Source organism: Mastacembelus armatus, chromosome 19 (genome assembly GCF_900324485.2).
Source record: "Mastacembelus armatus chromosome 19, fMasArm1.2, whole genome shotgun sequence".
NCBI lineage: Eukaryota > Metazoa > Chordata > Actinopteri > Synbranchiformes > Mastacembelidae > Mastacembelus > Mastacembelus armatus.
The window spans coordinates 19,414,906-19,434,504 of NC_046651.1; the positions used below are offsets into that span (position 1 = coordinate 19,414,906).

The 19,599-nt window shown below is 48.2% G+C and overlaps 2 protein-coding genes across 4 annotated transcripts in view; both read left to right on the plus strand.

Annotated features, from left to right (window-relative positions):
- LOC113135121 (SUN domain-containing protein 1-like) overlaps window positions 1-16,166 on the plus strand; it is a 22,814-nt gene extending 6,648 nt beyond the window's left edge. For 2 of the 3 annotated variants that reach the window (XM_026314781.2, XM_033325737.1), the window contains exons 2-22: window positions 6,834-7,010; window positions 7,130-7,326; window positions 7,418-7,444; window positions 8,020-8,241; window positions 8,529-8,666; window positions 9,037-9,111; window positions 9,738-9,851; window positions 10,044-10,142; window positions 10,432-10,507; window positions 10,768-10,811; window positions 11,015-11,202; window positions 11,851-12,114; window positions 12,385-12,477; window positions 12,566-12,630; window positions 12,749-12,893; window positions 13,071-13,385; window positions 13,671-13,755; window positions 14,215-14,330; window positions 14,597-14,764; window positions 14,839-14,931; window positions 15,301-16,166. In XM_026314781.2, coding sequence (XP_026170566.1) covers window positions 6,907-7,010; window positions 7,130-7,326; window positions 7,418-7,444; window positions 8,020-8,241; window positions 8,529-8,666; window positions 9,037-9,111; window positions 9,738-9,851; window positions 10,044-10,142; window positions 10,432-10,507; window positions 10,768-10,811; window positions 11,015-11,202; window positions 11,851-12,114; window positions 12,385-12,477; window positions 12,566-12,630; window positions 12,749-12,893; window positions 13,071-13,385; window positions 13,671-13,755; window positions 14,215-14,330; window positions 14,597-14,764; window positions 14,839-14,931; window positions 15,301-15,417 — 2,745 coding nt within the window. In that variant the 5' untranslated portion in view covers window positions 6,834-6,906 and the 3' untranslated portion in view covers window positions 15,418-16,166. Of the gene's footprint in view, window positions 1-1,707; window positions 6,378-6,833; window positions 7,011-7,129; window positions 7,327-7,417; window positions 7,445-8,019; window positions 8,242-8,528; window positions 8,667-9,036; window positions 9,112-9,737; window positions 9,852-10,043; window positions 10,143-10,431; window positions 10,508-10,767; window positions 10,812-11,014; window positions 11,203-11,850; window positions 12,115-12,384; window positions 12,478-12,565; window positions 12,631-12,748; window positions 12,894-13,070; window positions 13,386-13,670; window positions 13,756-14,214; window positions 14,331-14,596; window positions 14,765-14,838; window positions 14,932-15,300 lie in introns of those variants that run through there. The other variant, XM_026314778.2, reaches the window with a different exon arrangement.
- A 187-nt stretch (window positions 16,167-16,353) lies between these two features.
- On the plus strand, window positions 16,354-18,085 carry LOC113135125 (microfibril-associated glycoprotein 4-like). The gene is made up of 6 exons (XM_026314787.1): window positions 16,354-16,400; window positions 16,791-16,946; window positions 17,088-17,126; window positions 17,201-17,297; window positions 17,400-17,567; window positions 17,705-18,085. The coding sequence occupies exons 1-6, from the start codon at window positions 16,395-16,397 to the stop codon at window positions 17,956-17,958; spliced, it is 720 nt and encodes a 239-aa protein (XP_026170572.1). The 5' UTR covers window positions 16,354-16,394; the 3' UTR covers window positions 17,959-18,085.
- The last annotated feature ends 1,514 nt before the right edge of the window (window positions 18,086-19,599 follow it).

The following is a 19,599-nucleotide window of genomic DNA, read 5'->3' on the forward strand; positions in this document are numbered from 1 at the left end:
GTTCTTAATGTAATCTTAATTAAAACGTTCAGAAAAAGAATATATTGAAAAATGAAAATCTTTTTGAACAGAACTTGACAACTGCTAAAGAAAATGGCTCTTCTTTGTGTTTAAACACTGAATCCCAAAACCTTTACTTGACTTTCAGAAAAAAAGGACTTGACTTTAAACAGGGAAGCAAAAATAAAATTTCACTTGGTGAATTTCATCTTAGGGGCAAAAAGGAGCCGTAGCAGAAATTCTCTGGTAGAGAATCAACTGTTTATTACAAAGACAACATGTTTGTTACAAAGACTGAACTGGATAATTCCACATCAACAGCAAACATGAAGCCATGAAACACACAGATGGATGGAAGAGACTGGAAAACTCCAGCAGGCCATAAGAAAACAAACTATATTATTAAACTGAGATGCTCAGGATGTTTTACATGTTTGAACAAGGTCCAAACAGAACAACAGCATCTGACTGTTAAAAAGATGAAAGCAAAAGCAAAGAGCTGCCAAACACTGATAACGTCCAATGTTTGTCCCTTGGCAGCAGAAATATTCCACCTAATGCAGCGTCTGTCGTCGTCATCAGCACTAAATGGACAATCAGACTAACACACCCAAACTGAGTGTCCAGCAGCTTCTGTCCAGTCACCTGAACCGTCTCTCTGCCAAGTCCCCCAACTACAGAAACCCAGTCCTGGCCGGTACCGCGACCGCAGACGAACGTACGAAACCGCCCGACATATCCCTACGTCGGCGACGCCGCACTTTACAGGGGCGGGATAAATTCCCCTGCTGGGAGGCCTCCCCACGGGACCGAAACGCAAAGTCCGAGCTCACCAGGACTCGAGATTCTGTTTGGGAGTGAAACTTGGCAGAGAGACGACCCAGAGACTGAACCCTGAAGTTAAACCAACAGTGGGTTTCTGTCAGAATTTGGGTGGTGATGATCGACGACAGCACAACTACTCTGAAGACTACAACAATTCAATTTTATTTGTATAGCGTCAAATCACAATACAAATCATCTCAAGGCACTTTACAAAAACTAAAACCCCAACAAATCCCTTATGAGCAAGCACTTGGCGACAGTGGAGAGGAAAAACTTCCTTTAACGGAAGAAAAAACCTCCAGCAGAACCGGGCTCAGTTTGGGCGGCCATCTGCCTCGACCGGTTGGGGTGATTGGATAAAGGAGAGAGAAAAGACCAGCAACAATAAACAAACCCCTTTTAACAAGAGCAACACAAAGTAAGTCCTGCTGGTCCAACTTTTCTGGACTACCTTCAAGAATTAGCACAGACTTTCACCCATGGCTGAAGAATCAGGAGGCACTTTCACAAAAGGCTTCAGACTCAGTTAATCCAATGAATTCAGTCCAACAAGCCAGTAAATGACCTGTGACACAAAGACCAACCTGAGAACCATTTGAGATTACATCGGATTCCAGGTGATAAGAAACCAGTCCAGAAGAAGACGTGTCCTCTACAGGTGGGACACAGTTCTTGCAAACATCACACAGCCTGTGTGCCATGATCACAGTTCATATCAACAGGTGTGTTGGGGATTCGCCCCCTCCCTCCTATATGCAGCCAGGTCACTTCCTGTTTCCCCTCTGCAGTTCAGTGGATCAGGATTTTACACACAGGCTGCCAACGGTTCTGATGGGAGGCTTGGAGGTGCAGACGGTGGGCGGGGCTTGATGACAACATCCCCCTCACACGTGTCCTTAAATGGGACAAATCAGAAAAAGATTCTGTCAATAATGATCAATACAAAGCAACAGAGGTTTAATGGAAGTGGACGATTTACCTGATGTCCTTGAACACGTCAACAGACGCAGAGATGTCACCATCGAGGACGGTCTGGTGCGGCGTGGTCTTCAGCCATATCCAGGACACATCTGGTCACAGCGTCACACGTGGTTTCCTCTGGCGCCACAGGAACCTGCCGACCTGCTTCATCCTCCATCTCCGGGTGCACTGCAACTTTTCCAACAGGAAGTAGAATTAGATGTTTGCTTTTCCCTGTGCTTCCTCTTCTAGTCCTATCTGTGGGTCATGAGGGGGAGACTACTCTGCAGTAACAAGCCTTTCTAAAAACCTGGAGCCTCCAACACTAAATGTCTGACCACAGTCAGGGCTGATGAACAACATCCAACAGCAGCTACAAGATGGGACTTTTGGTTTTCAGCTCTGGGCCACACATACAACACCCCGTTCACCCAACACCAAGAACGGTCCCTAACCCAGCAAGCAGCCAGAAACTCAGTCCATCTGAGCCGCAGTCTTTGCACACTGACCCTCAAACGCCTCCTTTCCCTCCACAACAGTGAAGCATTTGAAAGCAGCAAACACCACAAATATCCAACCTGTCCAGAAACGCTTTAACACAACCAACAGAGTCTGTAAGAGAAATATATTCCAGCTAAGGCAGCTTCTGGCTCTGACAGCAAACAAGGTCCAACAAGGTCTAATTCTGTCCCTCCAACACAGGCCCTGGGAAAACTGGGAGGTTCAGCCACAGGATAATGTTCCCAGGTCAAAGGTTTCCAATAACACTCCAACATGGAGTCATCCAGGACATTTGGCACTAATCTCTTCTTCATAGTCACTGCTGTCGTCATCATCAGCACTAGATGGACAATCAGACTAACACACCCAAACTGAGTGTCCAGCAGCTTCTGTCCAGTCATCTCAACCATCTCTCTGCCAAGTCCCCCAACTACAGAAACCCAGTCCTGGCCAGTACCGCGACCGCAGACGAACGTACGAAACCGCCCGACATATCCCTACGTCGCCGACGCCGCGCTTTACAGGGGCGGGATAAATTCCCCTGCTGGGAGGCCTCCCCACGGGACCGAAACGCAAAGTCCGAGCTCACCAGGACTCGAGATTCTGTTTGGGAGTGAAACTTGGCAGAGAGATGACCCAGAGACTGAACCCCGAAGTTAAACCAACAGTGGGTTTCTGTCAGAATTTGGGTGGTGATGATCGACGACAGCACAACTACTCTGAAGATTAAAGCTTCAAATCCAAACAATCACCTTCAGGGATTAGCAAAGATTTTCACTGTCTTTATAAAACATTATCCATGGGCTGAACAACCACCACACATCATCACAAACAGCTTTAGAACCAACAAGTCCAAGGAACTCAGTCCAGACTAAAGTCTCTGACTTTATTGAAATAAAACGAGGCCTGAACAATAAACGGCTCAGCAGAAGATTCTGTTCGACTCTACAGTTAAAACTGGAACAGTTACAATCTGGAACAGCTGGTCTCAAACCGGTCTGGGACAAACAGAATCAAACCCTGGACTATCACAATCCTGACTCTGCCTGTGTATGTGAACCTGTTAAACTCGTTCAGCTGTCTGTAACCAGACTCCTCCCCCTGTAGGACCATTAAACACACATACAGACACTAGACTCTTCAGTACTGCCCTTATGAGTGTGTCCGGAGGTCCGACGGTGATCCAGTACCAGAAGATGGTGGTCCCATGTCAGCAGCCAAACTGCTCCCCCTGTGGGACATCAGACAGAAACAAGCTGAGCCATGGTGGTGTTGAAGACCAAGTGTTTGTTGGAGACCAGGGTCGTCAGTGTTGAGGTTTCTAGTCGTCATTGCACTTGCCCTTAGAAGCAGGAGTCCGGACGAGGCAGACCCGTAGTCTGATCAGGTTGCAGCTTTTGCAGCCACGTGTTTGGGCGTCACGCGCCTGTAGCAGGACCAGGTAGAAGATGACGCGTTAAAGGATGACGGAGGACTGGCCGAACAAAGTGACCCGTCCTGCAGAACCGCTCGGTGTCTTATCTTTATTTGACTCTGCAGCGCTGCGCTCAGGTGAATCTTTCAGGTGAATCGTGTTTTTTTTGTCGACAGGTTTCCCGCGCTATCTTTCTGCGTTCGCACCTGTTCGCTCACTTTCTGGCGCCAAACTAACGTGTTTGTGTCTGTGGCTCTGCCTCTGCGGCGGACTCAGCAAACACCTGAGCACCTGCAGCTCAGAACTTAAAAAGTCGCGATAGAAGGCCACGCCCACTCCCTACGGCTCCTGGTTGGCGATTGGCTCGCTGGTCTTCGTAGGTCGTTTTTTAGTAGGTGATTCTTTTTGACCTAATATGGATTTTTACGTGCATGAAAGGTGGAACATCCACCTGCTGTTCCCAGGAACAAACAGCAGCAGCGCTGACGATGGATGACTACAATCAGCTGAATATCGATTACTTCACTGTATTGATTCTGTCCGATCATACAGCACCAGGAAAGATGCGTGTGTTTCCACTGAGAATCTTTCTCTTACTACATAAATTCGACAAATCCCAGAAAACCTGGGCCCAGATAAAAAACAGTTGGTCCCTGCGCAGTTTGACACTGCAATTTATAGTGTGTTGGTTGAACCGTATTTGATGAGACCTTGGAGGAAACGGGACCAAATTATTGTCCCCGATTGGTTAATTCAGACTAAACCGAGTTTAAAAGATGACCAGTCTTTATGGCTGACAGGGTGTGAGGCATCTCTACAATCTACGATCTTTGATGCGCTCGTTATTCGGGATTCCGGCCGCACGGGGGCGCTATAAAACCCGCGCTGCCCAAATAAAGCACGAAGCAGAATAACGAATCAAATTAACCGGCTGCTAAATGTTCCCGTTTGTGTCGTTATTCGTTTGTCAGGTGACATTTATTCGGTGAGTCTCCGTTGAAGGAAGAGTTGAGAGTTACACATTCGCGTTTTAGCATCACGGCGCTTTCAAACCGCAGAAACAAGCTGCTAACTTTGGTTAGCTAGCGGCGGTCGTTGTTTCCTGTCACCTGCGCTGTGAAGAGCCGCCGGTGTGTTGGGGCTCCGCTGCAGGTGAGTAGCTCTCAGGTGTTTGCGTCTCGGATTTTCTGTCTTGTTTTTATTTTGTGTTCACGGTTTGAGAGCTAATGCTAACGTTGGCAAGCCCACCGTTCATTTTTCGCGGGGCCCCGCCCTCTGGCCAATGCCATTGGTCTGTTGCTACGTCATTTGTCGCCCCTGCACGCTGATTGGCTGAAAACTGACAGGCGCTTTGTCGGTGTAGTTAAATCCCGGAGGACACGTGGGTGAGATTTACACACAAACTGAAAAAATCAGTTTTATTGCGTTTATTTATGAGTCGGTACAAACTGAAAATGACTTACACTCAACAATACAGTTAGAAGTCAGAGCAGCTAACAAACACCAGCATACTGACTAATACAGTGTTTCTTTTACAAATATTGTCTCAGGTTAGATTTCCTAATCAATGAGTCGATGATCCTTATCAATATCGATCAGTTGTTTTAACCATAAATTGTAAATATTACCTGGTTTCACTTTGTCCAGCTTCTCTCGTGCTGTTGCTGCTTTTCTGTTTTATATCCTGACAGACTGAAAAACCTCAGTGCTCGTCCTGAGCAAACTGTCTTTTCAATATTTCCTGACGTTTTATAAACTATGGGCAGAAATAAACTAACAATTGGTTTCTTTCTTCATTCATTTGCTATCTAAGTTATTGGATCCAATTATGGATTAACTGTAGAGGGAATAAAATGGTGAGAATCAAATTCACTTTATTTATTTAACACCAAATCGCAGTCAAGTCATGTAGAGACAGTTTACATAGAGTGAACACAGGACGCTGCAGCACCGGGTGCAGCTCTGCAGATAATCTGTTTTTGGCTCAGAGTGAGGGTTGCTGGGTAATCCACATAGGCTCAGAGAGGCAGCCTGTTCACCTGTCCTGTACCTGTCACACACCAGTGTTTACCTGCAGCTGGTGGTAAGTTCCTGTTGTTTCTCCTCTGTACCTGCTTTGTGTTCAAACGCTGCATGGACCTCCCCCATTTATTCACCTAAAACCTTAAAGCTCTGATAGTACTGCCATGATTTACTGCAGTAACAGTAGAAATACCACAGAGTTAAACTCCTGCTCCAAGTAACATGTAGTGAAGTACAAGGATGAAGTAGCACGACATGGAAATACTCAGGTAAAGTACGAATACAGTTTATTTGATACTGTATTTATGTACAGTACTTAATCACTGTCAGGTCTTATAGGTCTCTGATTACACCTGCATCCTGACCGTGTGTGTGTGTGTGTGTGTGTGTGTGTGTGTGTGTGTGTGTGTGTGTGTGTGTGTGTGTGTGTGTGTGTGTGTGTGTGTTGGGGGCGGGGTCTGAGCCACAGCTCTACCAGGAAGTGTAACCTGCAGTGGTCTAATCAGGTTGAAGGTGAACTTGAAGGTGTTACTGCCACTCAGCTTTGTGTGTGTGTGTGTGTGTGTGTGTATTAGTAATGCGCGTCTGTGGTGCCTCTGTTTCCTGCCATGACTGACGAGGACGAGGATCTGCAGAGCTGGGGCTGGACTGACCTGTGTGTAAACTCACTTCTTCTTCTGTGGTTGTGGCCCTGTGGCTGTGTATGTAGGTCACAGTGGGATTTGCTCTGTAGAGCAGAGACCTCTGACTAATCAGTTTTTCCTTCAACACTGTGAAACTACAGACAGTAAAGAGCAAAGTGCGACTGTATTTAACAGGTAGTTTCCTGCGAACGAGCTGCTGATAAACGACGACCCAGTTTGGTGTTTTTACATGTGTCAGTTGGTACTTCAGAGTGTACTTAAATACTTTTTACTGCACTACACAACAAAACTGCTACTTCAAGTACATTTGGATTCTGATGCTTTTGGACTTGGAACAGAGGAGTTGTACTCTGTGGTACTTCCACTGCTCTTGCCGTGAAGGATGTGGTTCTCGGAGATAACAGGGTCTGTAGGTGAGAAATGGATCCAAACAGCCATCAGTGATGAAGGCGTCATTTCTCCCTCAGATCCTGCTACACGTCAGCGGTGTGGGAGTCGGAGAAGGAGCAGCAGTGCGACCCGATCCTCCAGACAGGGACCATGTCCAGACGCAGCCTGCGGCTCGATGAGGGCCTGTTGGACCGCAGTCTGCCACACAGCAGCGCCTCCTTCAGCGTGGGCGGAGCCAGCTGGAGGAGCAGCAGGTAGGTGTCAGCTGCTCTGCTGCTTCTGCATTGATGGGAGACTGTTTTCTTCAAGTCTCCTCCTCAGTCCTACTTCCTGTCAGATACTCCATCTGTTCCTGGGTTTGCTCCTCCTGCAGGGTTCTGAAGTCCCGGCGTTCTCAGCAGCACTCCGTCTCCTGCTCGGAGTCTTTCCTCGTTCACACTCCTCATAAACTGTCCAGCCAGTCGCTCCACAACAGCAGCCACCACAGCGTGACCTCCGACGCCTCGCTGCTGTCCTCCCTGCTGGACGAGTCGTCCATCCAGGAGTCCACGCTGGTCGACACTCTGTGGGGTAGGACACGGTTCGCCGTGGTACAGTTGAGTTTCATCAGATGAACTCCGACTGTGATGACTCTGACTGTGACTCTCTTCTGGTGTTGCAGGTTTGGACAACGACGTCGATCCCAAAGGTCAGTTGTAGTTTTTCAGTGACGTCTGGGAGCACGTGCAAAACTAATATTTCACTCTGCACATGTTCAACTTTTCACATGACGGAGACGAATGTTGTTCACCATCGGTGCTGAAGTGAAATAATGTTTAATCAGTTCATTTCTGACTGTTCGGACTCACTTTCATGCTGCAGAATAAATTACTGATGGTGTGATGGAGGGAAACTGAGACATCTGAACCTTATTTGTCTTAGTCGGACACAGTGTCATATTTTACTGTTAATTTAAAGTTTATTTTAAACATCAGTTGACAGTGTGTTTAATTAAATTACTGTTGTTACTTTAATTCAGGTCTCTGCCTGTGTAATTGTCAGGCTGCAGCTATTTTACAATTAATTAATTTGTTTGTTTTCCAATAAGTTAGTTTTGTCTTTCATATGGTGGCAGGTGATGTGTTTCTGAAATCTGAGTAACTAATGAGTGATGGACAGGAGCTGCAGCCTGGAGCTGAGAGTGTTGGGTCTTTCTGCTTGATCAATAACGAGATGCAAATCATTTTGTGTCGGTGTGTTAATCGTGTAGACTGTGTTTTACAGAAAGCACCATCCTGGCAGATAGCACCCTGACTGGTCCAGGGCATGCGGTCCAGCCGCTCACCAGGGTTCACTGCAAAGACTGCGACCCGCTCTCAGACGGGAAGGAGTCCGTCTCCACGTACTGCACCTCCTCCAAATACATCGCGGGGGGGCTGAGACCCTCGGAGCAGGCAGAAACCACCACAATCTACTGCAGAGACCGGGGCCGCAAAAGCCAGATGGGTGAGTCCAAGGGGCAGGAGGGTGATTTTTTTCTGTTTGGATTCAGTTCCCTGAGGATCTGAGGAATGTCTTCTCTAAATGATTTAATCAAATGGTCAAATTCTGCCTTTTAACTGAGACTGAATCAAAACCATTTTGACTGCCTGCCTAAAATCCTGCTGGTCCGTCCTGAGCCTCCAAACTAAAGCAGCGTTTTGTTTCCTGTATGTGAAACCACACCTGCCATCAGGTGGTTTGGACATGCTGAGGTTAGTCTCTGTTGACTCGCTGTGGTTCCCTTCTTCCAGATGTGCTGCATCTATGGCTGGACTGGTCTGTGCTCTGTGTCAGGAGGGCTGCAGCCTGCTGTGCCTCAGTCCTGACACACACCTGGCAGGTGTGTCGGGGGCTGGCCTCAAAGGTCACAGAGGTCAACAAACATGGAGGTAGAGACAGTTTCAGCAGGTGTGGGAGGTTTTCTGTTCACTTTTCTGTTGGTGTCCACAGATCTGACAGCAGCAGTGACTTTATCTGAAAACAAAGCTCCACTAAAATCTTCCCAGCAGGCGGCTGAGGGAGCATGACGACATGTTTACTCTTCTCACACACTGTTGGGTCTTGATCATGTGTGGTGGTGTTTTCCTCACCTGGCACTGCTCGCCTCGGGTTTCCCTCCCAGACAAATAGCTGCACCCTCTCACTTTGACTGTTGCCGTAGCAAAATGCAAATCGCACTTTGGGCGACACCCGTAGGCGTGTAGGTCGGAGGCTGTGAGCGTCTCCCGGTCAGTCCTCGCTCTCTGCTGTGTGTTGCAGCTCGATCCGCTCGCCGTGGAGCCATGAAGGAGACGACGACGAACCTGCAGGAGCTTCGGCCCAACGGCTCTGTGTGTGAGTTATTACCTACATACATTGTGCTGCTGCCTCAGCAGAACACCACGTGTGGACAGTTCCCCACATCTGGACTGTTTCCTCCTGTTTGACTTAATAATGCTGCTGAGTGTGTGAGTGTGTGAGTGTGTGAGTGTGTGAGTGTGTGAGTGTGTGAGTGTGTGAGTGTGTGAGTGTGTGAGTGTGTGAGTGTGAGTGTGAGTGTGAGTGTGAGTGTGAGTGTGAGTGTGAGTGTGAGTGTGAGTGTGAGTGTGAGTGTGAGTGTGAGTGTGAGTGTGAGTGTGAGTGTGAGTGTGAGTGTGAGTGTGTGTGTGTGACTGACTCCATCCACAGACTGACAGCAACAAGGAAAGTGGTGTATTCTCTCCAGAACCGGGTTTCACTTATTGGTGTGTAGTTTCCACTGCTCCACACCAGTTTGGAGCTCGTTAGTGAGAAATGAAATTATATATTCGAGGTGGTTTTTTTTTTTTTTTTTTTTTTTTTTAGCTCAAACCAGTTGGTCTGAGAGAGAAGAATCAACAAACACACAGCTTTGTCTCACATCATGAAGTTATTTCCAGCTGGTGACTCCTTTATTGACCACCCCCCTGCTAAACACCCTCCTGCACTGCTGACACCAACAGGTGGCGACTCGAAGCAGCGTTTGCAGACGGACGTTGTGGCCTCGTCCCCGTCGTCCTGGTCCTCGGTGGCTGCCTGTGTGTTGGGGCTGATGTGGAGTGCCACTGTTTTCACAGGTTCAATAACTAATCGGATGCATAATCTATATTATGCTCTCTGTGGTTTTTGTGTTAGGCGGTCCACATGCACCCAGTCCAATTAGACATGTGAATGGATGGAAAACACAGCTGTTTGTGTCTCAGCCTCAGTCAGTGTGTCTGTAAATTCACTGCAGCTCTTTTTAATGAGCGTCTGTTTTGCCTCGTCAGCTTCGTGTCTCTTCCAGCTGAGTCGGAGTGCAGCTTCGGCTCTCTGGCCTCTGACCCAGAGGGCGTTTTCTGCTTCATGGAGCACCGGATGCGCTGCAGGTTAACGTCGTGTCGCCGTGTTTGTCTGGGTTGATTTAGCCCTGCTCAGTTTAAAGCTCGTTGGCCGACTCCTCTGCTTTTCTGCAGCGTGGTTCTGTTTGGATTTGGCTTTCAAACTTTTCTGTTCCTGTTAGTGGACTGTAGTAACGGCTGCTGGCATGTCTCATCTGCACAGTTTGAATCTGCTCCTCATCTCCCCCTCTGTTCTTCCTGCAGTCCGAATCAGTCTGGTCAGTCCTGGGCCGGACCCGGGTCCGCTAACGCTGCCGCTCCTCTCCTGTGTCTCCAGGTAAAACAGCAGGCGAGGCGCTGAGGGGCCTGAGCAGGCGATGGCGTCACGTGAACACCAGTGTCTTCCTGACTCGGTAAATTTGGTTTTTAATTCATCACCATGTGCCGTTCTGTGTCGTGCTGATGTCGGAACAGCTGCTGGAACCACACTCAGGCCCACAATAATATTCTTGGCAGAAACTGTAGTTCGGGAAATGCAGATATGCTTTTTAGTTTTGATTATCCCACTGAGATGAGTCAGTTTCATGGATTGGGTCAGTCCTGCTGTTTTCACTAAATGATTGATTAATTAACTGGTGCAGCTGTTGACTTAATTAAACCTGTTTTCCTGCAGATTCGCTCTGTGTCTCTTGGTGGTTCTGCTCCCTCTAATGCTCAGTAGGTCCATGCCTTTTTGTTTTGTAGCAGCAACAGAAAACTAATCAGAAACATGTTTAAGTCATTTGCTCCCTGAAGTTTCCTCTTCACTGTAATTACTTGCAAAAAACCCAACTGATGCTCTGACTCTGATCCTGGACTTTAAATGGAACAGAATCCTCTTAATAAATTAATAATAGAGAAACTGGTTGTCTCCCCCTCAGGTCTGTGTTGGTTTGGTCCAGCTGTTCTGCAGTCTGTGCTTCCAGCTGCCAACATCACTGACGAGAGCACGACGGTCTCTGACAGCCAATCATCAGAAGGCGCCGTGGAGTCGTCGAGGGAGGTGCAGCCTTACGTGGAGCCAATCTACAGTCGACCTCCACCGACTGAAACGCCATCAGCGGAGAAGGTACTGGCTTTGCTCTGTGATCACATTGTTGTTAATTAGAGCCTGAAAAAGGTTTGAGTTGTGTTTTCAGCTGCTATGATCCAAATGTTTCGTACTGAGAGTCGCTCTGCGCCACATAATCAATGAAAAATTAAATAAAGCAGTTGTTTAAATGAGCTACCATAGGAGGAAATCTTTACATTTTTCCATTCATGCTCACAACGTGACGTAAATGAAACGTATGAAGTGCCGTAACCAGCAGATCAGATCTATAGCAAAGACACAGTTTGCATTATAGTGGTTTTGTTCTGTGCACATTTCTGAGATTTGTGCAAACTCGTGTGGTTGGAAACCGAGCTCTGGGACATGTTGAATGCATGATATGAAAGTAACTCATCTGCCTTTATATAAGAATTGTTGTCTTATTTGGTTGTGATTGTCCAGGCATTTAGAAATAGATATGCCAAAGAGATCATGGGCGCTCGTGTTGGTTTACATGGTCACTGGGTTTTAGATCAGTTTTGGACTGGGACAAAACACTTTAGGAAGCAGACGCCTCTCACCATGTTCTGATTTAAGGACGTTCTGAGTGCTGCACCACTGTTAGAAGATAAATCTGATGTCATCTGCATTTCCATACACTTTATTTCACGTTACTGGTGAAAACAGGAAGAGTCGGCCCGGCTCGTTCGCCTGGAGCAGAGTCTGACGGCGCTGTGGGAACGTGTGGAGGCCAGAGGGCAGCGGGCGGAGCAGAGACACAGGGAGGTGCTGCAGCTGTACACCGACCTGCAGCAGCAGCAGCAGCAGCAGCAGCTCAGCTCTGCTCAGAGCGGCACCGAGGACGTGGAGACCTGGCTGAGCCGCCTAGTGGACCAGCAGCTGGCTGAGCTCCGAACACTCCTGGAAGAGGAAGGGCAGCAAAGGGAGCAGGTCAGGAACAGCAGGATCTGAATCAGGAAAACCACACAGTCAGATTCAATTGACTTTATTTTTGCTTTAAAATAATCAAGGTTCAGGTTGTAGTCTAGACCATGGAGGTGGCATCCACAGCGTCACATGGTACTTCCTGTTTACACCCAGCCACAGCACCGGGATCCTACTAACCCTGATTTAACCAAGTTAATATTCGGTTGTCCGGGGGAGTAGGAGGAACCTGATCACTGTGGATGTCTGTGTTTTCTTGCCCTTCCACGTCTGTAGCTTCGGCAGCAGGATTTGGTGCAGCAGCAGAGTCACACATCTCGGCTGGACCGGCTGGAGCTGCAGCTGCAGACGCTGGCTGCCAGGACACAGGTCAGACACGTCTGCGTGCATCAGTCTTCAGCAACAGCTCGACTGCAGGTGTAAGAATTGATTGTTTCGTTTGTTTCTGGAACTTCAGGATGTGCAGTGGAGACAAGAAACTACAACTGTTTCACCTTCACCAGCAGCACTTCCTGCTGTCAGGTAACCTGCCGCATCATCGTCACCCCCCCTGCAGTCAAACCTGTGAAAAGCTTTGCAGTGGTCACAGTATGGTGTGCGTGCGCGTGTGTGTGTGTGTGTGTGTGCTACTGCCCTCTAGTGTTGGTGTAGGCTGTCAGTCCCATGATGCCTTGCTGGCAGAGGTTACACGGTTGGAAGTGGCTCTGGAGGACATGAGGCGGGACGTTGAGGGTCTGTCTGGGTTTCAGGACGGCTGCCGACAGCTCGACAGAATCCAGCAGATGGTGAGCGGCAGAAAGATCCATTTTTAAAGCAAATTGAGAGGCAGCTCCTCCCCCCACATAGTGACCACAGCTGCTGTTTCACTTATTCACCTTGTGCATGTTTTACTTTTCACCTGTACTTGTTTCAGCACGTCCATTCAAAGTCTGTAACGTCCAACTTTTCCTGTGTCCTGTCAGATTTCAGGTGAAGTTTCCGCTCAAGTCCGCGAGGAGGTTCGTGCTCTGGTCTACGGGAACCAGCTGACAGTCGGGGGCGGGGCCTCCGGAGATGACCCCGGCCTGCCAGAGTCGCTCCTGCAGTGGCTGTCGCAGCAGTATGTCAGCGGGGTCGACCTGCAGGCAGCGCTGACCTCCCTGGAGCGCAGCATCCTGCAGAACATCAGCCTGCAGCTGGAGCAGCTGGAGCAGCTGGGACAGCGTCGCAGCGAGGAGGCGCTCGGAGAGTCGGTTCTGCACACCGCCAGGACCGCTGGGGCTGCTGTGACCCAGGAGGTGAGGGGGCATCGTCTGATACGCTGGTTCAATTATTTAACCAATGGGAGCGTGTGGCAGATGAGCGTTTCAAATATAATTAAAATAAATAAAAGCTTAAAGTTCTGTCAGAACAAAGCAACAGTTAATGTTTGTATTAAAACAGACAGGTTTACGTTTTCTCAGGTCTATCTGAAACACTCCAGACGTACATGTACATGTGCTCCTTCAAACAATAAAACACAACAGGCTGCAGCTCCTGACAGGTCAATAATCAGCTTCTCTGGAATCACCCGTCTCTTCCAGGATGTCCACGCCATCGTGAAAAACGCCCTGCGGCTGTTTTCCCAGGACCAAACCGGCCTCGCCGACTACGCTCTGGAGTCTGGAGGTGAGAAACAAACAGTATGTTTATGTTCGATTGGTTCCATCACAGGAAACGACTTGTGGCTGGTCAAACTTCAGTCCGGTCTTAGTCTTCTATTTATTTATTTATTTTTGTACTGTTCTTAAATCCCATGTCCAGACTCAGACCAACAGCATGTTAGTCCGTCTCACAACACTGGTTCCTACTGCAATTTCATTTTTAAAAGAAGCAGCAGTTTTCTCAAACAGACCTGAGGCACTGGGTCGTTAGATGGGGACTATTTTCAGCCGTGGATGAATCTTGAACATTTGTTCTGTAGTGAGCACTAGTGGCAGCAGCACAGCTGAGTCAGAATAACCTGCAGTTCTGGGTTTGCATCCCTGATGGATTTTAGCTTCTGGACACTGGAGCTCAGGCTGTGGTGACTCGCACCTGTAGCCATGATCCACACCTGACAGGTGTTTGTCTGCGCTCGTCCTGCAGGGGGCAGCATCCTGAGCACTCGCTGCTCGGAGACGTATGAGACGAAGGCGGCTCTGCTCAGTCTGTTTGGGGTGCCCCTCTGGTATTTCTCTCAGTCTCCTCGTGCTGTGATCCAGGTAACACACCTGTCGTACGGCGAACACAGTGACAGCGTAGTACTTTGGTGCATTACTTCATTAAAACTAGTAAAAAGTACTCTCAGCTTCGTACTGTGACTCCAGAGAGTCTGTGGGGAAATGTCAGGAGTTCAGATTCACTGATCTGTTCGTTTGGATTTTTTTAGTTGTTGACAAAATCTAAAACACATTTTATCTGTAATGTTAAAATGTGAAATGCTGGGTCTGACTCTGCCCTCGTGGTCTCTGACCTGCTCTCTCTGTAGCCCGACGTCCATCCAGGAAACTGCTGGGCCTTCAGGGGCTCCACTGGCTTCCTGGTGATCCGCCTCTCTATGAGGATCCTGCCCACCGCCTTCTCCCTGGAGCACATCCCCAAAGCCCTGGCACCCAGTGGGGCACTGCACAGCGCCCCCCGAGACTTCTGTGTCTTCGTAAGAGACTCGCAGCCACACTCGGCAACCTGTTGTCATTTGTTTCCGACTGATCGGTCAGTTTCTGTTCTCAGGGCCTGGATGATGAGAGCCAGGAGAGGGGGACGCTGCTCGGTACTTACACCTACGACGAGGACGGAGAGGCTCTGCAGACCTACCCTGTGACTGTGAGTCAGCTTCAACCACACCTGCTTATTCATGTCGGTACCCAGGGGCAGCACTGCAGGGCACAGGATCCTGCGGTTCCAGGTCCACAGCTTCAGTTAACGTTCAGAATTATCGAATGGGGGTACCAGACTTCCTGGGATTTTCTGGTTCACCAGCCTCTAGAGTTACACTGGAATGAAGGAAAACAGTTCAGGTCCAGTGAGACAGAAACCTGATGGGAACACAGATAGCTCCTGTTCACACCTGGGCAGGCCCGGAGGTGGATGGACAGGAATCTGAAGCTGCTGCTGTAGGGTCAGTGACTGAAAGCAGTCTGTCAGGGTCTGAATGACTGAAACCTTTTTTTTTTTTTTCTTACTCTTCGGCAGGAGGAGAATGACCGAGCCTTCCAGGTCGTCGAGGTGCAGGTGTTGTCCAACTGGGGCCATCCTGAGTACACCTGCATGTACCGCTTCAGAGTGCACGGGACGCCCAGCGACCCTTGAGCACGATTGTTTACGGGTGCTGTTTCCCCCCAGGTGGCGAGGAGGTGACAAAAAGCAAAGCGTCGTGATTTCAGACGGTACAAACTCGTCCTTTAGCTGCCTGCTGCTGACTGACTGCTCACTGAACGACTGCACCACATTTCGTGGCTCAGCTTTTTCCTTCCTTCAGCCCAAACGTGGACTGAGTCGTCGTTTTCCTGTGGAGGAACGACAGTTTTCTTGTTTCTGTCGATAGTTAACATTTTCATGTCAGTGTTTTCTGTTTACTGTGTGTTTTGTGTTTTAGCCCATTTCTTTTATCACAGCTGTGAGCTGTTGTACAGTGATCCTTCCCCAGCTCTGAGTTCAGTTTGACCTTTGACCTGCTGAACTCTGAACTTTTAAAGTCCTGGTTGCTCAGAATAAGGATTCTGTTTCCCTTCATGGAGCGGAGCCACAGCATGAGGAGGAACTGAAAGAACCCTTTACAAACCTGTGGTGCGTTCACTGCAGCTTTTTTAAACGTGACAAATTATCAGACTGAACTGAGCAGGTCCACAGCAGCACTTCTGGTTCCGTCTCAGCAGGTTCTGCTGATAATGAGCTTCTTAAATCGGATCGAGGTAAAGGAGTACTGCTGAGAAGGACTCGCTGACTGCTGTTCCATTTTAATGGGAAAACCCTTTTTATTTTCATCCAGGACTTTCCTAAATCTGTTTTTGTGTTTTCTGTGTGACTCATGTCGTAATAAAGATCTGGAATTTCTCTTGTTTTAAAGCTGTGGTGTCACTTTTCAACTGGTTAATCAGATAAGTTACTGTTTGTCCTTCTGAAATCCCGCCCATGTTCAGATTGCATTTACGAGAAGCCTGAACTTTCTGTTGGGGTGGGGAGGAGGGTGGATGATCAATAAATACTGAACTAAAGTGTATTGGAACAAATCGAGCTCAGAGGTTTCAGAGGAACTTTAGGGTTTTCATTCCCTCAGAAATCTGACCATGAAGGTACGTTTCCTAACGCAGGGTTAAAGTTTTTATCTCTGAACTTCACTTTTTTAGACACGTCCTGTGTTTTCAGTGTTTGTCCTCCAGCAAACTGCTGCCCAGGCTCAAATGTTCTGTCTTTTTAAAGCCAAACACGTCTTTAACTCATGTTCCTACACCTGTTTATTGATTCATGCTCAGTGCTCTTTGTTTGCTCTCTAACCAGGGGCTGCTCCAGAGAACAAGTCGAGTAGTTTAACCCTGAGTTGACTGAAGCTCAGTTTTGTGTTGGACTGAAAGAGACGAATGACGTCGTCCTGATGTTTGTCATTTACCTGAGCTCTGGTTGTATCTTTGCTCTTGTGCCTGAAGCTTCACAGTTATAATGTTCATGTCTCACGTCTGTTCCAGCTGCTGGCAGTCGTCGTCCTCCTCCTGGCCCCACTGGCGTCCCACTGTGCGCCCCTGGTCCTCCCGCTGGACTGCAGCGACATCTATAACCATGACCAGAGCCGACCCAGTGGAGTTTACACCATCTATCCCATAGGAGCCACATCTGCTGTCCAGGTAGGCCTCACCTGCAGGTGCTGGTTCCCCATGCGGAGCCAGCAGCACAGTCCAGTTCTCCCTCCTGTCTGGGAGACGACAGATTCAGCAGTTTGAGCATCAGCAGCCTCTGTGTGTTGTAACGAGCGTGTCTGTGCGCAGGTGTACTGCGACATGAACTCTGAGGGAGGACGCTGGACGGTGAGTGTCTTAAGTCCACTGAGCTGTTGGCCGTCCTGTGTGTCGAGCTGACCCCTGCACCCTGTCCCCCCCAGGTGTTCCAGAGGAGGATGGACGGCTCGGTGAACTTCTACAGACCCTGGGACCACTACAAGTTTGGCTTTGGGACCGCAGCAGGAGAGTACTGGCTGGGTGAGGGATCAAAGCACACGGTCATGTGACAGGAAACAGATTTCACAGTAAAAGTCCAATAGTGTGTTACTTCATGTAGTAAAACGTCTTCATTGTGTTCAGGTCTGGAGAGTCTGTTCCACCTGACCCAGAGGAAGAGATACGAGCTGCGGGTCGACATGGAGGACTTCAGTGGAACCAGAGCGTTTGCTCGTTACTCCTCGTTCTCCATCGACTCAGAGTCTGAGGGATACAGGCTGCATGTGTCTGGATTCAGTAACGGAGGGGCAGGTAAATCAGCAGCAGCGTTTTCAGAGACTTCAACTGTGTCTTCAGAACAGACCTGGAAGCTGCAGATGTTTCACAGTTCACAAGTTAGTACCACGATATCTTAAAGTGTTATTAACAGGATTGTTGGGATTCTACAGGAGACGCCCTGAGTCACATCAGTGGACAGAAGTTCTCCACCTTTGACAGAGACCAGGACACCTGGGACAACAACTGTGCCAGGTCCTTCCTGGGGGCGTTCTGGTACAGTAACTGTCACAGCGCAAATCCCAACGGGGTCTATCGCTGGGGGGCTGACGGCGCTCTCTATGCTGTTGGAGTTTCTTGGGCTCCATGGAAGGGTCATGACTACTCCATGAAGACCTTCAGCATGAAGATCCGTCCTGTGCAGTGAATCAGCAGCAGAAGATCAGATCTCATTAGTGACGTCGTGTCACAATGAGCCTGATTTTCCTAAATCTGGGTATGATCCACAGTAAAACAGCTACTTTTTTCACTCAGAATCTTTAAATCAGGTTTTTAACTAACATTAAAAATATTTGTTGTAGAAATTTATTTTTCCTTCTCAATATTTTCTTGTTAGAAAGACTTTTCTTCTTCCAAGTAGTTTTCTCTGTCAGTTCCTGATTAAGGTTTGAGGGTAGAGGTTTGCTTTTTGTTTGTTGTGAGAAGATAAAACAATACACATACAATCAAAATGATGTTATAGTTATGCAGATGTGTTAACCGATCAGATCCTCCTCTCTGTTCCCCTTCACCTTCAGAGCCTCAGCTCATACAGTCGTGAAGAGACTCAGACCCTTAAAACCATAACAGATGCTGTTACTGCAGAGCTTTAGAGGCTTCTTTTCCATTTTGATGTGTTTAAAAACAAAATATGAAACACGCTCATGTAAATGCTTTCATGCTCTTGGATTAAAAATATAACAACTGTCTTGTGCTGTGACATCAGACTCTATAAACGGTGATTTATCAAAACAGTGAGATAAATCGTGCTGCCCGTTGCGTCCTGATTCAGGAACCCCTGATGTAACCTCAGACCCATGACTTACAACAAAACACTGTTCAGTTATGTTGCTCAGCTGCTTTTTCTAAACATCATGTCTCTCACTTGTCAAACCTGAACCAGAATTTCTGGTTCCACTTCCTCTTTGTCACGTCCCCTGGAGTCTTTTACAGTCACATGTGTAATTCTAGTTCTGAGGATCCCAGATGACTATTTCATCCCAAACTGATGTTATAGTACAGAAGAAATGAACAATGGGTTTAAAAAGTGGTTTAGTGTTAAATGACTCTATACGAAAATAAAAGAATTTAATGGCAGTGTCCAGACACCAGGTCAGTTATTAGCAGGTTACCCAGTCTAAAGCTCAGACTAGCGGCCCACGCTGATGTTGCAGATCTTACAGCTGGGGTCTTTCTTGGCATTTAGAGTGGACAGGCTCATGAGTTGGTGTCCCCTGATCTGAGACACGGTCCCTAAAGACAGATCCACCGGCTCCGTGTAGATCACCTCCAGGATGACGTCCTGAGCGTGACGGAAACACGGCGATCCCTCGGCCTCCTTGCTGCAGGTCAGGAAGGGGTTGTTGGATCTGTCCAAGGCCGGTAGCCTCCCTTTGCAGAAGACGTCTCCTTTGGAGCCATCTGGAGCCAGGACCAGGATGATGTAGTGGTAGGACGTGTACATGCAGTAGAAATCCCCAAAGTAGATGTTGGTGTTCTGGTTGAAGACTATGTCTGGTTAGGGTTTTAGATCAGTCACCTGTTTTGGACTGGGACAAAACACTTTAGGAAGCAGACGCCTCTCACCATGTTCTGATTTAAGGACGTTCTGAGTGCTGCACCACTGTTAGAAGATAAATCTGATGTCATCTGCATTTCCATACACTTTATTTCACGTTACTGGTGAAAACAGGAAGAGTCGGCCCGGCTCGTTCGCCTGGAGCAGAGTCTGACGGCGCTGTGGGAACGTGTGGAGGCCAGAGGGCAGCGGGCGGAGCAGAGACACAGGGAGGTGCTGCAGCTGTACACC